Source organism: Camelus bactrianus, chromosome 17 (assembly GCF_048773025.1).
Source record: "Camelus bactrianus isolate YW-2024 breed Bactrian camel chromosome 17, ASM4877302v1, whole genome shotgun sequence".
Lineage (NCBI taxonomy): Eukaryota > Metazoa > Chordata > Mammalia > Artiodactyla > Camelidae > Camelus > Camelus bactrianus.
In genome coordinates, this window is record NC_133555.1 from 46,508,654 (window position 1) to 46,527,314 (window position 18,661).

Sequence of the window (18,661 nt, forward strand, 5' to 3'; positions counted from 1 at the left end):
TGCTAAACTCATCATTCATGGTCCCAGTTCCTGTAGTTGCAAAAAATAAGGACCCTTTTTTACTTAATGCATTAAAAACAATCAGTGCAAGTTTTAAAACTCAGCAGTTCAACAACATTTGTGAAAGCCCGGGCGCCATGTGTTTATTTTCTCTCACACGTTAAAATGAAAGCAGGCCCACCGAAACGACGTTTCTAAAGGCGGACACCATCTGAAACAATCAGAAGGACTGCACATTTCACACATGCAGCAAAACATATTCACTCATCCTCCGGTTGTGCTCCCTGCAAGAATTTGGGGATGTAATATACAGCATGGTAGCTATAGTTAATAAGACTCTATTGCATATTTGAAAGTTGCTAAAAGAGTAAATCTTAAAAAGTTCTCATCACAAGAAAAAAAATTCTGTAACTATGTATGATGACGAATGTTACCCAGACATCGTGGTGATCATCTCGCAATATATACAAATATTGCATCATTACGTTGTACACTTGAAACTGATGCATTGTTGTATGTCACTTATATCTCAAAGGGGGAAAAAAGCCCCAAGTGGGAGGGGAGAAAGGAAGAGGGAGGAGGGTGACACTTGGCAGGAGGAAGAAGATGGTACCAGCCTGCTACTGTGAGGAAAGGAGGAAAGAGAAGCAGACTTGCACGGCAGCCCCAGCTGTGCCACGCCCCACAGGAAGTCACCCTGTGGGTGCAGGCAGCTCCCAGGACTGCAGGGACGGGCGGAGACGGTGGTCTGAGACATAGAGGGACACCATGCCCCACCCAGGGATAAGGGACAGGCCACCAACCGCCATCTGCCCCATCTCACGTTACTGAACCTGCTTTTAAAAAACAGTGGCTGGACCCTGTCAGTTGAAGAAGACAATGAATATGGAAAAGTTGGGGAGGATTTGTCTTGTGGCTTTTTCTGCACAAACCACAAAGTAACCCAGCGAGGCAAATGGGCTATGATGAACGGGAAACAGGAGGCAGGAAGCTGACCTGAGTATTTTTGCTTTATTCAATCGAATAAACGTTTTATTTATATAAAAGACAATGCATAGAATGAAAATAAGTGCTTGAGACATTTGATATAAAAAAGAGTATATAGCATTCACATTCCTATTTTAATACAGGAGTACTGCCAAAGTGTTCCATAGAAGTATAAAACTTTCCCTTTACGTATAGTAGTGAAACAAAAGTCAGTATTTTTAGGAACTACAGAATGTTATTCCTTGGTCTTTTTCTCGAATAAGGAAGAAAAAACATAAAACAAGCCACAGTATCATTTGACAGACACTACATTCCAGTTTATGCTGATGATGACACCAACGTGATAAAGCTCTTTTGAATCCTGGAAGATGCCATCGATGGACCAGTATTCTAAAAACTCACCACTAGGGGTCAATGAACAACAGCTCTTGGGACGGCATCAACAGCCCTAGAGTGCACGGGATTGCTGGGCACTTCCGGCCAAACTGTCCTGAACTCTCCGCTCACCCCCACCAAGCAAGATTCCTAAAAGTTCCACCTAATTTCAATCTTCAGCAGGTCTGCTAAGACCCCAGTGAGATGACACCTTCCAGAACCCAAGCAGAGCTGATCTGATCACTGATAGTCCCTCTCTGATATTCCTATTTGGCTGAAAACAAGCTTAAAAAACATTTTTAAAAAAGAGATTGTTACTTGCAGCATTAACACTTGTTTGTGGATTAACGAGTTTCCTTTGGAGTATTAAAGCTCTTCTTTGTTCTTGTCCACGTGGACACAGATTTCCTAATAAATGGGACTCCTGTGTCCCACATTCAAATTCTGCAAAGGTTGGGAAGCAGGTGTGATGGAGATCGGTAGCCATGACGACAGCTTCTTGGAGTAAAGGGCTTCCCTCCCCAGTGCAGAAGGGAAGGCTCTTAATATACAAGCAAAAGAGACTTGGGTTAATGGGTCCAAACAAAAAAGGTCAATTCCATATCTTTACCCCAGGAAGGGAATCAAAATCATACTACATAACCAGAGAATGACTGCATGAATGCACATTTCTGGTTTAACTCTCAGACTTGGGGGTGGGGGTAGGTGGAAAACGCAAACGTTCATGGAAGGAAGTGAAGCAGCTTTCTAAGTGTGTCCACACCTTGATCTGTGAATGATGTGGACTAGAGAGAACTGGAGACCATCTGCTATCTAGTCTTACTTGAATATCCAGATTTTTTCTTTTTGCAAAATCTCCAAATATTTAAAAAGGGGCTCGGTTTTGTTAAACGCTGTGCGGGCCAAGCAAAACACATTTTCAGAGTGCCTGAGGAAAGAGTCCCGACCGTGGCAGTGCTGTGCAGCTGAAATACTTTCCACTTAGCCAAAATACACTTGAGCGGACCAGAAGGATGGAACCCACTGGAGTTTGCATAGAAAGCTCGAGATTCAAACCAAGCGGGATGAAAAATTAAAAAAAAAGAACCCCAGAGGGATCTGTTCTCTCTTAGGAAAAAGAGAAGAGTGACACAGGTATAGGGTTTTTTTTTGTTTTTTTTTTTTAAGAACAATTTCTCATTAGTAGGAGATGTGGCAATTTCACGGATGGGGACATTCATCCTTCGGGTTTTTCTGCAGCCTGTGAAGGTGAAAAAATGGGGTTCCAAACATTTAAACAACTAGAAATGGGACAAAGTTTCTGAGCTAGCTCAGGAAGGAGGTTTTCAAATTGGATGTGGGCGTGAAGCCCCGGTGAAAAGTTGAGGAGAGATGATGCACACGAGGACCCCAGGGTCTGGTCCCCCAATAGTGTGACTGTAATCATATCCACAGCCAGGAGAGGACCCAGCGCAAGGGATTAGTACTTTGCAAAAGCAAGTGCAACGTGGCCATAGCAGACTCTGGGTCGCGGAGCCCTCCTCGGAAGGCGGAGCCCCCTCTGTGTGCGCAGAGAACCCGCGCATGCGTGATTGCCAAGTGCTGAGGCTGTCCCAGAGCACTCCCTTATGCACTCCGTGCGGAGCTCTCCCACCAAACCCATTTCCTGGGAATATTTGATCTTTTTCCTCGCCTCTTTCCAGAGTATGGCTGAATATATAGATATAGACATATATAGATATAGATATATATATATAAAACATAGCTATTCCATATTTATATACAGGCATTAATAAAGTGCAAATGTTATTGGCTATTGTAAAAAATCAATCTCATTTCCTGAGGAAGTGCTAACACAGCTTATCCTATGACAACGTCAAAGGCACAGGATGCTTCCTGTCACCCCCTCCCCGCCGCAGGGGTTTCTGCCCTGCGTGGGGAGTGGGGCGACCCCGGGTTCCAGGAAGCATCGTTCAGGGGCGGCTTCCTGCTGCCTCTGGTCTTTGGCCACAGGGGCGGCCTCCGCGGACTCGGCCGGGCCGCCCGGAAGAGCTATTTGGTAGTGTTCAGGGAGCCATCTTCGGGAATCTTCTCCTCCGAGCTGCTCCTCCCCGAGAGTCTGTCCAGATGCTCCAGCTCGCTGAAGCGCTCGGCCACGCACTGCGCAGTGAGCCGGGCCTCGGGGTCGTGGTCCCAGCACTCGGCCAGCGTCTCACACACCGTCTGGATGCCCTGCAGAGGGAGAGGATCCACAGGCTCCTGAGAGGGGTGGCGGCTCCCGGAGGCCAGGTGGCCCCTGTCCTGTCCCCGCAGCCCTGCCACCCACCCACCCCCACCCCGCCCCATGCAGGCCAGTGTCCAGTGCAATCTGATTGCTGTGCGCGCCGTTGGAGGCCAGCCAGGGACAGGAGGAAGGAGAGGTCAGGTGGTGCAGGGGTGGGGGGCGGGCCGCGGAACCCCCAAACCCACCGCTCTGGAGCCACCTGATCAGTGGGGAAATGCAGACACAGCAAAAGAGCCCTCCAGTGGGCTTCTGGGGTACACCAGCATCCCCAGTCCTGAGCATTCCCAGGATGTGGTTTCTAATGCCTTTTCATACCTTTCTGTTTCAGGGGGGACAGTTTTAGTCTTTGTTGTTGAGGGTAGCTTTAGGTTCACAGCAAAACTGAGTAGAAACTGCAGAACCTCCACATATGATCCCCCCCACACCCCAAACCTCATGGCCTCCAGGCCTGACAACCTCCCCGCCATCAACACCTTGCATCCATCTGGTACATTTGATAAAAATCAATGACCCACAGTGATGTGTCACTATCAGCCCAAGTCCACAGTTCACATTAAGGTACAGGCCCTGGGTAGTATGGGTTTTGACAAAGGTATCCACCATTTGAGCACCCTACAAAATTTCACAGCCCTAAAACCCTCTGTGTTCCACCTGGTCCCCCTCCTTCCTTCCCCTGGAGCCCCTGACAACCACTGATCTTGTCTTTGTGGTTTTTGCATCTTCCAGGGTGTCTTAGAGTTGGAACCATATCATATACATGTTCCTAGTTTTGGAGAGAGGGGTAGTTAGTTTTGTTTATTTTAACTGAGGCACTGGGAATTGAACCCAGACCCTCTCGTGCATGCTAATCACGCGCTCTACCACTGAGCCATTCCCTCCCTGAGGCCACACATCCTATTTAAACAGGCCTGAATATCCCAGTCTGAGAGAAGCCTGGTTTCCTTTGGAAAGTCCACTGGCTTTGTAGACTGGTTCAGTCCCATCTTCTGGCAGCTGCTAAGGAGGCCAGCTGCTAAGGCCCCTTCCTCTCCAACATCAGGGAGACCCTGGGAAACTGCTGTTTGTTGTCCTGGGCTGTTTCAGAGCATCCAACCTGACCCCATAGAGGCCCCACCCAAAAGGCCCATCCAGAAAATGCTGCCCGCAGTGGTGACCAGCATCTTCTCTCTGGGCTTCAATTTGCATTTTGCTCTGCAAACATTTTTATTATTCCAAGTCGTTTTTTAGAAATAACACGGGCACGGGTTAAACAGACAGCCCAACAGGCACAGAGTGTGCTCCTACCAGTCGGAGGCCCAGCGCCGTCCCGCGATCCCTCACACAGGTGGCCCGGGAGGGACACATCAGTCTCCCCACTGCCCTGAGAAGGGTGCTTTCCTGTTTGCCATCTAAACCAACAACTTCCCCAGCACACGCCAGAACCCCTCCCTCCCTTCCCGCCTGTGAGTGCATGGTGTTGAATTAACTATATAATTCGCCAAATTGACAGTATTGATTGATGGCCCTGTTAAGAGTAGAGGGTTATTGTTGGTACACAAGTAACATTTATTTTCTTCTGACACTGTAATTACAGGCAGTAAATTAGATTAAATATGAAGCATTAACTGGAAATCAATAGGGCAACAAACCTCATTAAGAGAAAAAATGTACTATGCAAATTCTTTCCAGAATCTTATCATCACGAGGAATGGCTTCATTACAAGAACTGTACAGCAGGGGAGGCAACAGAGTTGGAAAGAAAAGACACTAGTGCCTTCTGATTTCAGAGTTAACACAGAACAGTCCTGCATTTTCAGAGTCAAAGAGGCTGTTCCGAAACCCTGGGGGATGCCCTGGGCGAGGGTGGTCTGGTCCACGCTCTTCCCTGACTGTCAGGGTCCGTCGGCTGCCGGGGCGCTCGGCCAGGGCTGGCAACAGACCAGCCTTCCTCCTCCATCTGTCTTCTTGACTGTGCCTGATCTGTTGTATCTGTTTCTCATCTGAATTTGCCTTGCCCTTAGGAAACCTATGATGGCGCCCCAGACTTTCCTGGATAAGGGAATTCATCCAAAGGCAGCCATAAAAGTTTACCTCCGTGGAAAGGACAGTCTTGACATTGAGATAGGGCCCCTCTCCTTCATTCACGGCTCTTCTCCGCTGTGCCAGACAGTCCCCCCCTCTCACAAGCTACAGCCTCCTTCCTTTCTCCGACCACTGCCCCCATCGAAATGCCCCCAAACCAAAGAATTTGGGTAGGACTCCCTATAAGTCAGAACCACTGCCCTGCTCTGGATGGATGACCTTACTAGTATTTCTTGAAAAGGAAAAAAAAGTCATTGGGAAGTTCAGGACAGACAGACAGATTTCCTGTTTGTTGACTTGCACTTTCCTGTTCTCTGCTGTCCTTTACCCCAGACGCCTCCTTCCCCACTCTGTGCACAGCCGCAGATGCCTGCCCACAGCTTTAGCACAAGGCGGCCCCTCCGGGTCCAGCTGGCTGACAAATGCTGCTTCTTCCTCACTCCACTAAGTACTTCCTTCCAGAGCTAAAGATTCCCAGAAGAAAACATTTGGAACCCACAAGGGAACAAAACATAAACTCCCCATGGAAAGGCATGGGGGTAGGTGGCAGGGACTGCAAACAGAGTATCTCAACTCAGAACCAAGGGGGCTTGGACAATGGGACAAGCGCCCTTCAGATGATGACGTGTGAGCCCGGAAGGGTGGTTGAAACTTACGACAAGGTCAAATCCCATGTTATTGAAATTTCTTTATAAACAAAACCTAACAGGATCACAGCACACAAAGGGGCCAACCCTCAGATTGATGCCCCATATCCAGGAATTCTCTCCCACCTAAGAGGTGACTTTGGGTGAACTTTACCTGTCCCTGGTGACACTCACTGCTTACCTGGTGGCTGAGCCAGGAGCTGGGGATCTCCGGCCGTTCCCGGTCTCTCAGCACGTTGTCCTTCATGCTTTCCACACAGGGGTGCTCCCGCACCTTGGAACCGAACGGAGGCTCGTAATCTTTCACTTCTGTGGGAGAGAGCAGGCAGACACGAGGCCTTTGAGGAGCGGGTGCCCAGAGGGGGAAATGGCTGTTGAGATGTCGGCCGGGCAGCGTGGGGCACTGAGTGTTGGGATACATCTGTGATTACGTTGGGGCAATTTTTAATGAGGGTGCATTAAAATATAAAGAATGGTTGTGGAAGGAGCTTGAGAAGTATTCACCGTGTGACTGTTGAGTACTTACAGCTGGGGACACAGTGGACAAGACCAACCCTTACAGGAGGTACCTGGAATATGCTAACTCATAGAGACAGAAAAGAGATTAGTGGTTGCCGGGAGTTGGGCAGAGAAGCGATGGAGAGATACTGTTTAATGGATACAGAGTTTCAGCTGGGGAAGACGAAAAAGCTCTGGAAATGGAGAATGGTGATGTGAATGTACTTAATGCTACTGAACTGTACCCTTTAAACTGAAATGTAACCACTTAAAAATGGTTAAAGTGGTGGATTTTATATCACCCACGGGCAAAAACATCATGAGGGGTCAAGGTTAAGAAAAATTGTCTACAAAGGCTTCTTACAATAGCAATGATGGAAAAAAGGGTCTGGAAAATGCTGTTTTAGTGAGATGACAGACGAGAGAGATTAATAATACCAAAAACACAATTGAAAAAGGTGATTTTCCTTCCGTGGTACTTGCTAAAAAAGAAAATAATGAAGGATGATGTAAACCTTTCATTAGGGCTTCAGATTTCAACTAAGGTCCATTTCTTTTCTTTTTTATTTTTTAAGGGAAATTCATGTCGCTGACTTTCTTCTAAATTTTTTTTTTAAACTGAAGTGTAGTTCGCTTACCATATTGTATCAGTTTCAGATGTACAACATAGCAGTTCAATATTTTTTCAGATTATATTCCATATAAAGTTATTAAATATTAGCTACATTCCCTGTGCTGTATATTATGCCCTTACAACTTACCTATTTCATACCTAGTAGTTTGTAGCTCTTAATCTCCTCACCCATTTTCCCCTCCCTCCTACCTCACCCCTCTGGCAACAAACTGTAGTTTGTTCTCTGTATCTGTGAGTCTGTTTCTATTTTGTTTGTTTTGTTTTGTAGATTCCACATATAAATGAAATCAAGCAGTATTTGTCTTTCTCTGACTTGTATCACTTAGCAAAGTACTCTTCAGGTCCATTCATGTTGTTGCAAATGGCAAAATTTCATTCTTTTTTATGGTAATATACCATTTTGTGTGTGTGTGTGTACACACATATACATTTGGGGTTTATTTTTGTATATAGTGTGAGAAATGGTCTAATTTCATTCTTTCACATGCAGCTGTCCAGTTTTCCCAGCACCACTTACTGAAGAGACTGTCTCTTCCCCATTGTATATTCTTGCCTCCTTTGTTGTAGGTTAATTGACCACAAGTGTGTGGGTTTATTTCTGGGTTTTCTATTCCGTTCCACAGATCTACAAGTCTGTTTTTGTGCCAGTACCATACTGTTTTGATTACTGCCACTTTGTAGTGTGGTCTGAAGTCAGGGAGCATGGTTATCTCCAGCTTTGTTCTTTCGTCTCAAGATTGCTTTGGCTATTCAGGGGCTCCTTTGTGGTTCCATACACATTTTAAGATGATTTATTCTAGTTCTGTGAAAAGTGCCATGGGTTTTGATAGGGATCACGTTAAATCTGTAGATTGCCTTGAATAGTATGAACATTGAGGACTTTCAGCTTCTTCAGAGGAGGCCAGGTCAGGGCAGCCTGGTGACCAGGGTCAGATGGTGCATTTAGCTGAGAGGCAGTCACAGTGGGAAAGGAGAGGCACTTCCTTGGAATCTGTCATAGGCCAGCTTTACCAGAAGTAGAGTCTGACCAAGATGTTCATGCAATGGTTTATTGAGGTTAAGGGCCCAGGAAAGAAAGTAAGAGAAGCAGGAAGGGGGAGGAGCTTGCAGAGCTGTCGTTTCAGGACAGATCTGGCCTCAGCCTGATCCATGGGGAGCTCTGGAGCGTGACCTGCCCCACAGTCATCCCCTCTAGAGGCCAGACTGTTAAAATTCCCACATTAATTCATCATTGGCTACAGGCTGCCCCTGAGTGTGAGGCTGTCATGTTCTGGAAATCTCCAGGCCAGGAAGCACCCATCTGTCAAGGGCACTCCCCAACAGAAGGGTGAAAAGTGTGAGCCCTTAGGACTCAACACCTGCGGCAGCTGGGGGCTGGTGCTCTTGGCTTGGCAGAGGCAGGTCATCTTCTGAAGATGCTGAAAGCACTCTAGCATCAGCGACTCCTACAGCACAACCAAGACAATGCTCAGAAGCAGGGGGCGGGTGACCCCATCAGGGCTGGAAAGTGCCAGGATCAAAATCAATCAAAGAATCAATCCCATGTCGATCTCACAGATGAGATTTTTTTTTGGAAAACAAAGCAAAGGTCTCCACAGTTGAGTTTATAACTGGGGCCAACTGCTTTCAAGTCTGAATCTTCAAAGTCACATAAACCACCATGTTTAACCTGTTGAGTTCTGTGTGGACCAAAGCAGGTTTCCAGGGGGAACAGAGGAGAGAGCCGGGGGAGCTGATGCCCTGGGCATTAGGGATGGGTTTTTCTGCTTAAAGAAAAAGCAGTAAGTGCTCCTGTAGAAAAGCAGACCAAGGCAATAACCCTTTCCTAGAGAGAAGAGCATTTTAACTGATTGCTTCTCATTTTTCCTAAAGCCTTGGGAAGTTGTGAGATTCTCTGGTGTTCCCAAGGGAGCCGCCGCCTGCTTCCCATCTTGGACTCATGGGAGTTTCCCAGGAAGGGAGGTCAAGGGCAGTCTGAAGGGGGCCCACAGAGGTGTTGCCTCCCTGAGCCACACTGCAGAGTGTGATGCCATCCATTGCCTGCCTCCTTCTAAGCTTCAGACAAGTCTGCGGTGACTGACATCTCACCCAAACTGGCATCCTGCAACCCCTTAAAATGAAAGTGGTCTGAGGCTTTGGTGGAACCCGGTAGAAATGAATTACAAGAAAAATGAGTCCTATTTGGGTGCCATGGTGACACAGAATTGCCACTAAAGTTACTCAGCCCCCTACTCTCAGTTTCTGTCCTTATCCTGTTGCAGATCTGAAACAGACAGTTTGGGGACCAGCCCCTTCCAGAGGCCACACCTGCGGCAGCACTGCTCTAAATATTCTGCAAGGAATATGAGTTGTATCTCAGAAGAAATGAATATAAGTTATTAAACATATGTGAAAGGTTTCAAATGAGTCAGACAGAGAATACAAAGAACGGTCTTCAGAGATGTGACCAACACCTGATTTTACAGTTGAGTAAACTGAGACCAAAGAGTGTCCTGGGTTCCCGGAAGAGCGTGCAGAATTCACACTGTGTTACTGTTACTCTGATGAAACGGCATTGCCTTTGTCAGAAGCTTTCTTGCTTTCTTTTTCTACTAAGCATTTCAGTGAGTTCTTTCTCCTCCGACCAGAACAAAGTTGGGGCAGCCCCAGGTGGGAACATATCTGCCACAACTGTAACAAATGTGTCCCTCCCTGCCTTGGCTAGGCCCTCCCCATCATCTGAGCCCGAGAAGGGAAACCCTGTGGGACCTGTCCAATGGTTATGGTTTGTCATTTCTAGACAAGCTATGAAAAAACCACCGAAGAGCAGCCCTCTTGTCAGCTGCATTACTTACTGACATGAGACCCAAACACTTGTCCATTCTGGGTTGGGCACTGGTAGGGGTGGAGGCGGGGGAAAATGAGACCGCTGCATTTTCCCCTTTGTGCCTTTGATCAAATAATGTGAAGAACTCCAGAGAAAGCAAGTTAAAGAGTGAGTGGATTTACTTCAGAGAGCGCCATACCTGTCTAACTTATAATAAATACTGTCTTTTAGAAATGCCTCTAACGAAAAAAAAAAAAAAAAGCAAAGAGCTTAGAGAGTAAGATTGAGTTCAGCACTTAAAAAAAGTGCTAACACTATTTACATAGTCAAGACATGGAAGAAACCTTAATGTCCATCAACAGATGACTGGATAAAGAGGATGTGGTATATTTATATACTCAATGGAATATTACTCAGCCATAAAGAAGAATGAAATAATGCCATTTGCAGCAATGTGGATGGACCTGGAGATTGTCATTCTAAGTGAAGTAAACCAGAAAGAGAAAGAAAAATACTATATGATATCACTTGTACGTGGAATCTAAAGAAATGATCCCAACGAACTTATTTACAAAACAGAAACAGACTCACAGACATAGAGAACAAACTTATGTTTACCCGGGGAGTAAGGGAGGGGTGGAGGGACAAAATGAGAGTTCAGGATTAGTAGATACACACTACTGTATACAAAATAGATAAATAGCAAGGTCCTACTCTAGAGCACAGGGAACTATATTCAGCATCTTGTAATAACCTATAATGACAAAGAATATGAAAAGGAATATATATGTTATGTACAACTGAATCACTATACTGTACACCAGAAATTAACACAACATTGTAAACCGACTATACTTCGATTAAAAAAGTTATTTTAAAAAGTGCTAACAATATGCACCATAAGGAGGGGTATTGTTAGTTGCGTTTGCCTGGCCCTGTCATAAACTAGAGGTGAGGCCATGGGACAGAGATGTCAACACTTTGTGCCTCAATTTCCGTATCCACAAAATAAGGGAAATGGCAAGTGCCCGCTGTCATTACCCAGCATCGCCGTGCCTCCGTATTTGCAGATGATTGGTTCCAGGACCAGAAACAGATAACCAGCATCCACAGGTGTTTAAGCTTTATATTCGGCCCTCTGCATACGCGAGTTTCGCGTCCACGATTCAAGCCACCGCGGATTGTAAACACCCTACATGATCCGCGGGGTGGCTGGATCCGCGGATGCGGGCGACTGTGTACTGAGTACCCTAGGATGCTGGCCACAGCGCTCCGCACTTTCCCCTGTGCGCGCAGCTCCAAGTGGGTCGGGCTGGCGATGGGGTCCCGCCCCACAACGTGCCCCAGGTGCAGCCCTCACCCAGCGGCAGATGGAGGCTGGGGGATAAGCCCGCAGCCAGGCTGTGGCGGGATGCTGGGCTGCGGGCGGGGCTCTGCGCCGGGCCCCCCGCGGGACTGTCAAACTCAGGTTGCCCGGTGGTAACCCGCCTGGTAGCACGGTAGCACCCGGCTCCTCCGCTCACTTCTCTGCCTGACTCGCTGCGCCTTCCTTCTCTTCCTGGCTTTCCTGCCCTCTCTTCCCTACAGACTCCTCATGTCGTCGGTACATGTTCCAGGGCCCGGGGCACCCAGCTGGAGGCAGATGCCCCCCACCCCCCCCCCGCCCCAAGGCGCCCGTCTCCCCGAGGCAGGATGTTCTGCTCAGACCAGGCTCTGTCTCCCTCGCTGGCCAGCTGCACCGGGGACACCTTCGGGATCGCCTCGAGGGCCTTCAACAACCTCTGTTCTAAGAAACCTCTAGATCTCAGTGCTTTTCTTGCCATCCACCCCCCGCCCCCGCAGCCTTTTTCACAGAGCGCCTCGCCCCGAGCCGACCCGAAGCGTCTCCTCCCGCCCCGGCCGGCAGGAGGCTCTCCGGGAAGGTCCGCCCTGTGAGCTCAGATACTCACTCCCTGCAGTCAGCATCTGGTACACAGCTGCTGCTCTCATGGTCGTTCCAACTTCAGAGCTGCCAAGTCCTTGGCAGTTTTCCCCAGCGCACTACTCTGACTTTTGTATCTTCCCTCCTTCCAAATTCTCCCACTCTGAAATGCAGGAAAAGGAGGGCGGCGACCCCAGGCTCTCTTGAGCCGTCTCCTCCCACCCCTTCCCCCCTCTCACCCCTTCCCCCCACCGCACCCCTCTCCTGTGGATTCTTCCTCAGTTCTGTCCGCTTCACAGCTGCGAGCTGGCAACAGCTCAGGAGCCCTTCGTGGGGTTGTTTCTCTTCTGGTTAAAATACTTGCTTATCTGCATGGTGCGTGTCAGCTGCTAGTCAAAGGCCGAAAGGGCCCGGGATCTGGGAGCCGGGCTCCTGTGGGCCGGTCTGGCCGGGGTGCAGGGAATACGATGCCTGCTGGGCTCCCAGACGGGTGCTGGGAGGACCCGCCTTCCTCCTGTCCCCCCTCCCCCTCCGCACACTTGCACGGACACCAGACAAACCCACATGCAGGACAGAGATTCCTTTGTAAAAGAGAACCGGTCTCCAGACCTGTCCTTGCAGGACCCCACTTTCATGACTTTTCTCTCTTTACAAAACAGTCAACACACCAGCCACCTCCTCCCTCACGCTCCCTCCTCAGCCAACGCCGAAAAAACCTGTTTCCTCGGTTTGTCTTCTGTATCCTTCCAGATGAGCAGGGTGTCTGAAATAACACCCCTGTCACTATCGGTCCCCTAACTCTGCTTTGCTTTTCCTTCTGCAAACACCACACACACCCCTGCCACTCGACGCTGTTATTTTATATTCACGTGTGCATTACTTGGCTTCCTGGCACGCTGGCTCTTCATTAGACACCCTGGCCCTGGAGGACAGAGGCTGTTTCCACTGCTGCATCTTTGCATTTTGAGTCATGCCTGCCACACAGTAGGTCCTCAATAAATATCCCTCGAGTGAATGAATGAGTACATAAATGTATCTGCAGAGGAGTAAGATGAGGCAGTTACCTCAGACTTTAAGACACTGAGGCTGTCACACGCCACAGAGTTTAACAGCCTGGGGATCCTGGTAACAGAGACTCACCCAGTGGAGAAAGGAAAGTTCCAGAAGTTCACTGGAAACTTCCAGAAGGGAGGCCGTCCCTGAATGCTCCTTGAGTGTGTGACTGTCTTGCCAGGGGCTTCCAGTAAGGCTTCAAGTCAAAGGCCACACAGAGTGGCCCTGACTGCCCCTCTGTAATACTAACAAATGGACTCGAAGCTGCTCTCCATCGGTCAGGCCAAGGCTATACTTGGAAAGTTGGTTAAGGTCCGTGGGCCAGAGTGAGACACAGGGCTTTGATTCCTGTCTCCACTACTTTCCCACCTCCTGAAGCCTCAGTTTCCTCCTCTGTAAAATGGGACTGATACCAGGGCGCATCCTTCAAAGAGTCCTTGGTGGATGGAATGAGTGGATCCACGCAGCAAGTGCTCACGTCCCGGCAGCTGTCATTCCTTGGTGGTTTCTTCATCTGTGCCAAACCAACTCCTACCAGAACGCTTTTCCCTTTTCACCACTCTTCAATTATGACAACCCGTCTCTTGAGCTGCTAAGTGGAATTTTTTTGCTGATGCTGCTGCACCGGCTTCAGAAGGATGCTACTATCGTGTTTGTATTTTCTCCCCTGAGAAGAGGGGTGTCTCCAGTGTGGTGCAGTCTCTTGCTGCTGTGTGCACAGAGAATAAGCAGGCTGGTGAAGGGGCGACTCAAGATGACACGCCTGAGCCTTATGGATCTTTCGAGAGCTGACCTAACCCTCCTGGCCTGACCCTTTAGCTGACCTGGGCACTCGGTCCCGTGTCCCCTGCCTCGCCTGTTCAAAAGTCTACTTCAGTGTTCCAGGCCCGCTCATCCACCTGAGACAAAGCCCAGCGCTGAGACCCGAAAGCTGCTCCCAGTGATGATCCCAGAGCGAGCGGTACCTGGGGCTGAGCCCAGGGAAGCAGGCGAGGTCGGCTGAGAGCCCACACCAAGAGTTTGGGCTCAGCCCTGAGAGCAGAGCAGAGTCACTGCAGGCAGGAAAGCTGGGGTTTCACACCCTCCTGCAGGACCGGACCCTGACACTTGGTCTCCTGCTTCACTCAGTTAGATGTTCTGCAACTCACACTAAACTGGAGGACATACCAGTTGATCTATATTGTGAAATAAAATACCAGTCTGTAATTCATCACATTTTCCACTTTTCCTTCTCTGAACGGAGACTGTCAGTGCAAAACAGGAATTATATTATGTTGGGTTTCAAGCCGTAGGAAAGAAGCCTAAGGTTCAGGAAAGCCCTTCTCCGCCCTGCCCTCTCTCTTAAGCCGTGTAAACTAAAGCTAAGTATCGGTAGAAGGAGCTATCTGTTTTATCTGGGAGGTAAGAAATGTGTCCGAATGTGCAAACTCTTACAGAGTGAAGGAGGAGAAACAAGCCTGTGTTTCCTCAGCAGACAGCAGGCTTCTTGATGGAAGTACCTGTCCTCCCTCCTGTGCTTCTGCCACAGGTGGGAGCGAACACCTCCTATCTTCAGGGCTCAGTCTACCTTCCAAGGGACTCTTTAGATACAAAAGAAAAGCCCCTGAAATTAAGACTAAGCAGAAAATCTGTCTTCACGGTTTTTAAGGCGCACACACACGCACACCCAGGCACACACGCAAAACACTCGAAGATGAAACAGAACAGGAAAACAATGACTTTTAAAAGAAAGTGAAAGAAAGAGCTTAAATCAAGTGGAGGGCTGTCTGTTGGCGCCGAGCAAAGGGAAGATAAATAACTTTGATTTGTGCAGCCTGAGCGGAGGTGGGAGGAACAGTACTGTGGGCTTGAGATCAAACAAAACGAGAACCAGGATGGTCCCTTCCGGTTCCCCGAAGCTGTCCGTTCTTCTCCTAGAGGTTATGAAAGGTTTTTTGAGACAAGCTGAACAAACGAGACCCTGTTCCTTCCTTGGGAAAACTTGTTTATACTGAATCCGTCTTTAGACCTCGTAAAAGCTGGTGAAGAATCAGTCCGATTCTTCCACACTCAGCAGATGCGGACAGGAAAAGGCTCCTATGATGACATGGAAGCAGGGCTCACACAGGGCCCTAGCAAGCAGGCCGCACCGACAGAGGGGAAGACACACGCACAGTCTCCAGCTTGTGTTTAGGGAATAACGGGTTTTGAAAGGACAGGAGAGTGACCATGATCGAGGTAAATTATCCCAACAGCATCCTCTCCTCCACCACCCTTGCAGTCTGAGGATTCCTTTTGGAACTGTCAAAGCTTCCTAGCTGAAAATTATTCTCAGTGGCTGAAATTTGGTGAAACAAATTCCACTGCACAGGGCAAAACTGAGTTACTTTTGGAAGTGCGGTGGGGGAAGAAGTCTCAGGCAGGAAACCAGAAAATAACACAGTCAGCCAGACAGGAAGTGCCACCCCCACGCAGGGCCCAGGGAAGCAGGTGATGGAAGCCAACAGGGGTCCCAGCCGGAGGGGGCCTGGACTCACCCTGGAGAGTGCACTAAGGAGGTCCTCACCAGGATGAGCGGTCAGAGTCAGCCCTGGTGCCAACCAAACCCACCTGGAGCAAGATGTCGGGCGCTTTGGCCCGGTGACCCAAACTGTCCTAATCTGAGCACCAAAATAAATATTGATAATGTGAAATACCCACAGAATAAAATAAATATCTGCAACTCCATACTGGTATTAAAAACATAGCTAAATGAATAAATTACAGGGGCTGGTGAGAGAAAGGACAGATACCCCTGAAGCAGAATATCTATTGATAAATGTGGAAGGTACAGCGGGGAGGGTAGAGCTCAGTGGTATAATGTGTGCTTAGCATGCACGAGGTCCTGGGTTCAATTCCCAGGATCTCCTCTAAAAAAAAGATAAATAAACCTAATTGCCACCCCCCATAAAAAAAAAAATAAATGTAGAAGGCATAAGAAAAACAGAAAATCCCTGTTGGGCAAACATTACAGTAGTAATTGTTGCTGGTAAGAACTAGTGATGGATCCTAAAATTTGCAGGTAAAATTATGATTAAAAAAGCAGGTATAGTATCCTTGCCAAACAGGTGCTTTGTATCTTTAGAAACAGGTCAAAGTACCTTCCCATGAGATACATATTAATTACAAACGGAGGAAGGAGTATCTAAACAGAGAGAAGCAGGGAGACACCACCTGAACAAGTGATGAAACTGGACACGGACACCCCTTGGCCCACGTAACCCGGAGTGGCGCACAATGTCATTTTGGCGGTGTTCTCACCTAAACATGCACAGTCCCCATCTGATCACGAGAAGGCAGCAGAGCAACCCAGAGGGCCAGGCGCCCGTAAAGTAACTGCTCTCAACTGTTCACAAGCGACAAGTGTCAGAGACACACAGACTGACCACCTGCCCACACTGCAGGAGACCGCGAGGCATGTGGCACGGACCCTGCGTGGGACGTGGACTCCTAGAGTGCATCCTGGTTACTGAGGGCTTGGAGGCTGGAGAAGGTCCTGTAGGTTAATTAAGAGTAAATGCTGCCCCCACGGCCATTCCCAGCCATCCATAGCTGTGCTTGGTTGAGGTGAGACGTTAACAGGAGGGGAAGCTGGGTGGGCCGTAGGGGGCACTCCCTGTGCTCCTTGCACAACAATCCCGAGTCCAAGTTACACAAAACAAAGGGTTAAATATAAAACTGGAGGTAGCGTGGCCTGACGTAGCATCCAGCCAGGACCAGGTTGGGACACATACATTTCTAAGGTGAGACCTAAGACCCTGATGGAAACTCTTGAGAGACAGTCAGAAGAGGATAGTGATGTAGACATTCTCATCTCCAGGAAGGTCAGGGGATCATACTCTCTAAAGCAGTGACATCTACCCCCACACCCTTGAAGAATAGTGCATTCCTCAACAAGCTTTCTTCACTAGATTTTTCAAAACCTAAGCAAATACATCAAACCATTCCCTTGTTTTGTCCAACAGAGAAAAGTTATGCCCATCAAAGGACATTTTGAGTCAAATCCATTTCCTGGACCTTATAATTCTGAAAAACCTTCAAATACAAAAAGAAACAAAAATCAGATACTTTTCTGAATAATGGTATCCATTTGATAAGAAGAAATAATTCTTATAAATATTATCAGTGTTCATCACTTGCCAGATATGTAAATAACTGTGAAGAGGTGTGTCAAGAGAAAAGTACATTATACTTCAGGAAAGGAGATAATGAAAAGATTCTCAAAATCACTAATTATCAGAGGAATGCAAGTCGAAACTACAATGAGGTTATCACCTCATACAGGTCAGAATGGTCATCATTAAAAAGTCCGCAAACAATAAATGCTGGAGAGGCTGTGGAGAAAGGGAGCCCTCCTACACTGCTGGTGGGAAAGGAGCTTGGTGCAGCCATTATGGAAAACAGTATGGAGATTCCTTAACAAAAAAAAACAGTAGAGTTACCATCATATGATTCAGCAATCCTACTCCTGGGCATCTATCTGGAGAAATCTCTAGTTAGAAAAGATACATGCAGCTCAATGTTCATAGCAGCCCTAATTGCAATAGCCAAGACATGGACACCACCTAAATGTCCATCAACAGATGACTGGATAAAGAAGTTGTGGTATATGTATATACACAATGGAATATTACTCAGCCATAAAAAGAATGAAATAATGCCATTCTGCAGCAACATGGATGGACCTAGAGATGATCATACTAAATGAAGTAAGTTGGACAGAGAACGACTAATATCGTATGGTATCACTTACATGTGGAATCTGAAAAAATGACACAAATGAACTTATTTACAAAACAAAAACAGACACACAGGGAAAACAAACTTATGGTTACTGGGGGGAAGCACGGGAGGGATAAATTGGGAGTTTGGGGTTAACAGATACAAACTGCTATGTACAGAAAAGATACATAACAAGGTCCAACTGTATAGTACAGGGAACTACATTCAATAGCTTGAAATATACTATAATGAAAAAGAAAGAAAGGAGCTAAAATGCTTCACGCTCCAAACCTGGCTTTCAGCTGTAAGACCCAGGCTTGCTTTTTAAAGCACAATTCCACACTGCTCTGGAATGGCTGTGGACTGCCAGATCTCAGCTAGCTCTCAGTGCGGTTAACTCTCTTGTCTCCCTGGAATCACACTGAAGCAACGACCACGACACTGCATCTGAAGGCCCGTCAGGCACCGCCATGCCGTGACGGGGTCCACGCCTACCTCCCACCGCGTTGCAGCGGGACGTCATCTCCCAGAGCACCAGGGCCATGGAGTAGACATCTGTCTGCTTGAAGGACTCAACATTCTCCAAATTCATCCTGGACTCGAGGACTTCTGGGGCCATGTATCGTGCAGTTCCCACCTGAAAACAAAAACAGACACGGGGGCCCATCATTTCATT

The 18,661-nt window shown here is 47.8% G+C and overlaps 1 protein-coding gene and 1 long non-coding RNA gene across 2 annotated transcripts in view; both read right to left on the minus strand.

Moving 5' to 3' along the window:
* Window positions 1-992: 992 nt before the first annotated feature.
* The window catches only part of TGFBR2 (transforming growth factor beta receptor 2), a 54,115-nt gene continuing 36,446 nt past the window's right edge, over window positions 993-18,661 (minus strand). The window contains exons 5-7 of the mRNA XM_074345360.1: window positions 18,481-18,622; window positions 6,515-6,642; window positions 993-3,573 (exon numbers count right to left, since the gene is read on the minus strand). Coding sequence (XP_074201461.1) covers window positions 3,394-3,573; window positions 6,515-6,642; window positions 18,481-18,622 — 450 coding nt within the window. The 3' untranslated portion in view covers window positions 993-3,393. The remainder of the gene's footprint in view (window positions 3,574-6,514; window positions 6,643-18,480; window positions 18,623-18,661) is intronic.
* LOC141573803 (uncharacterized) lies at window positions 10,035-18,474 on the minus strand. Its single transcript, XR_012500130.1, has 2 exons — window positions 12,450-18,474; window positions 10,035-12,355 (listed from the first exon to the last, which is right to left on the minus strand). It is a non-coding gene; the product is annotated as an uncharacterized LOC141573803 (long non-coding RNA).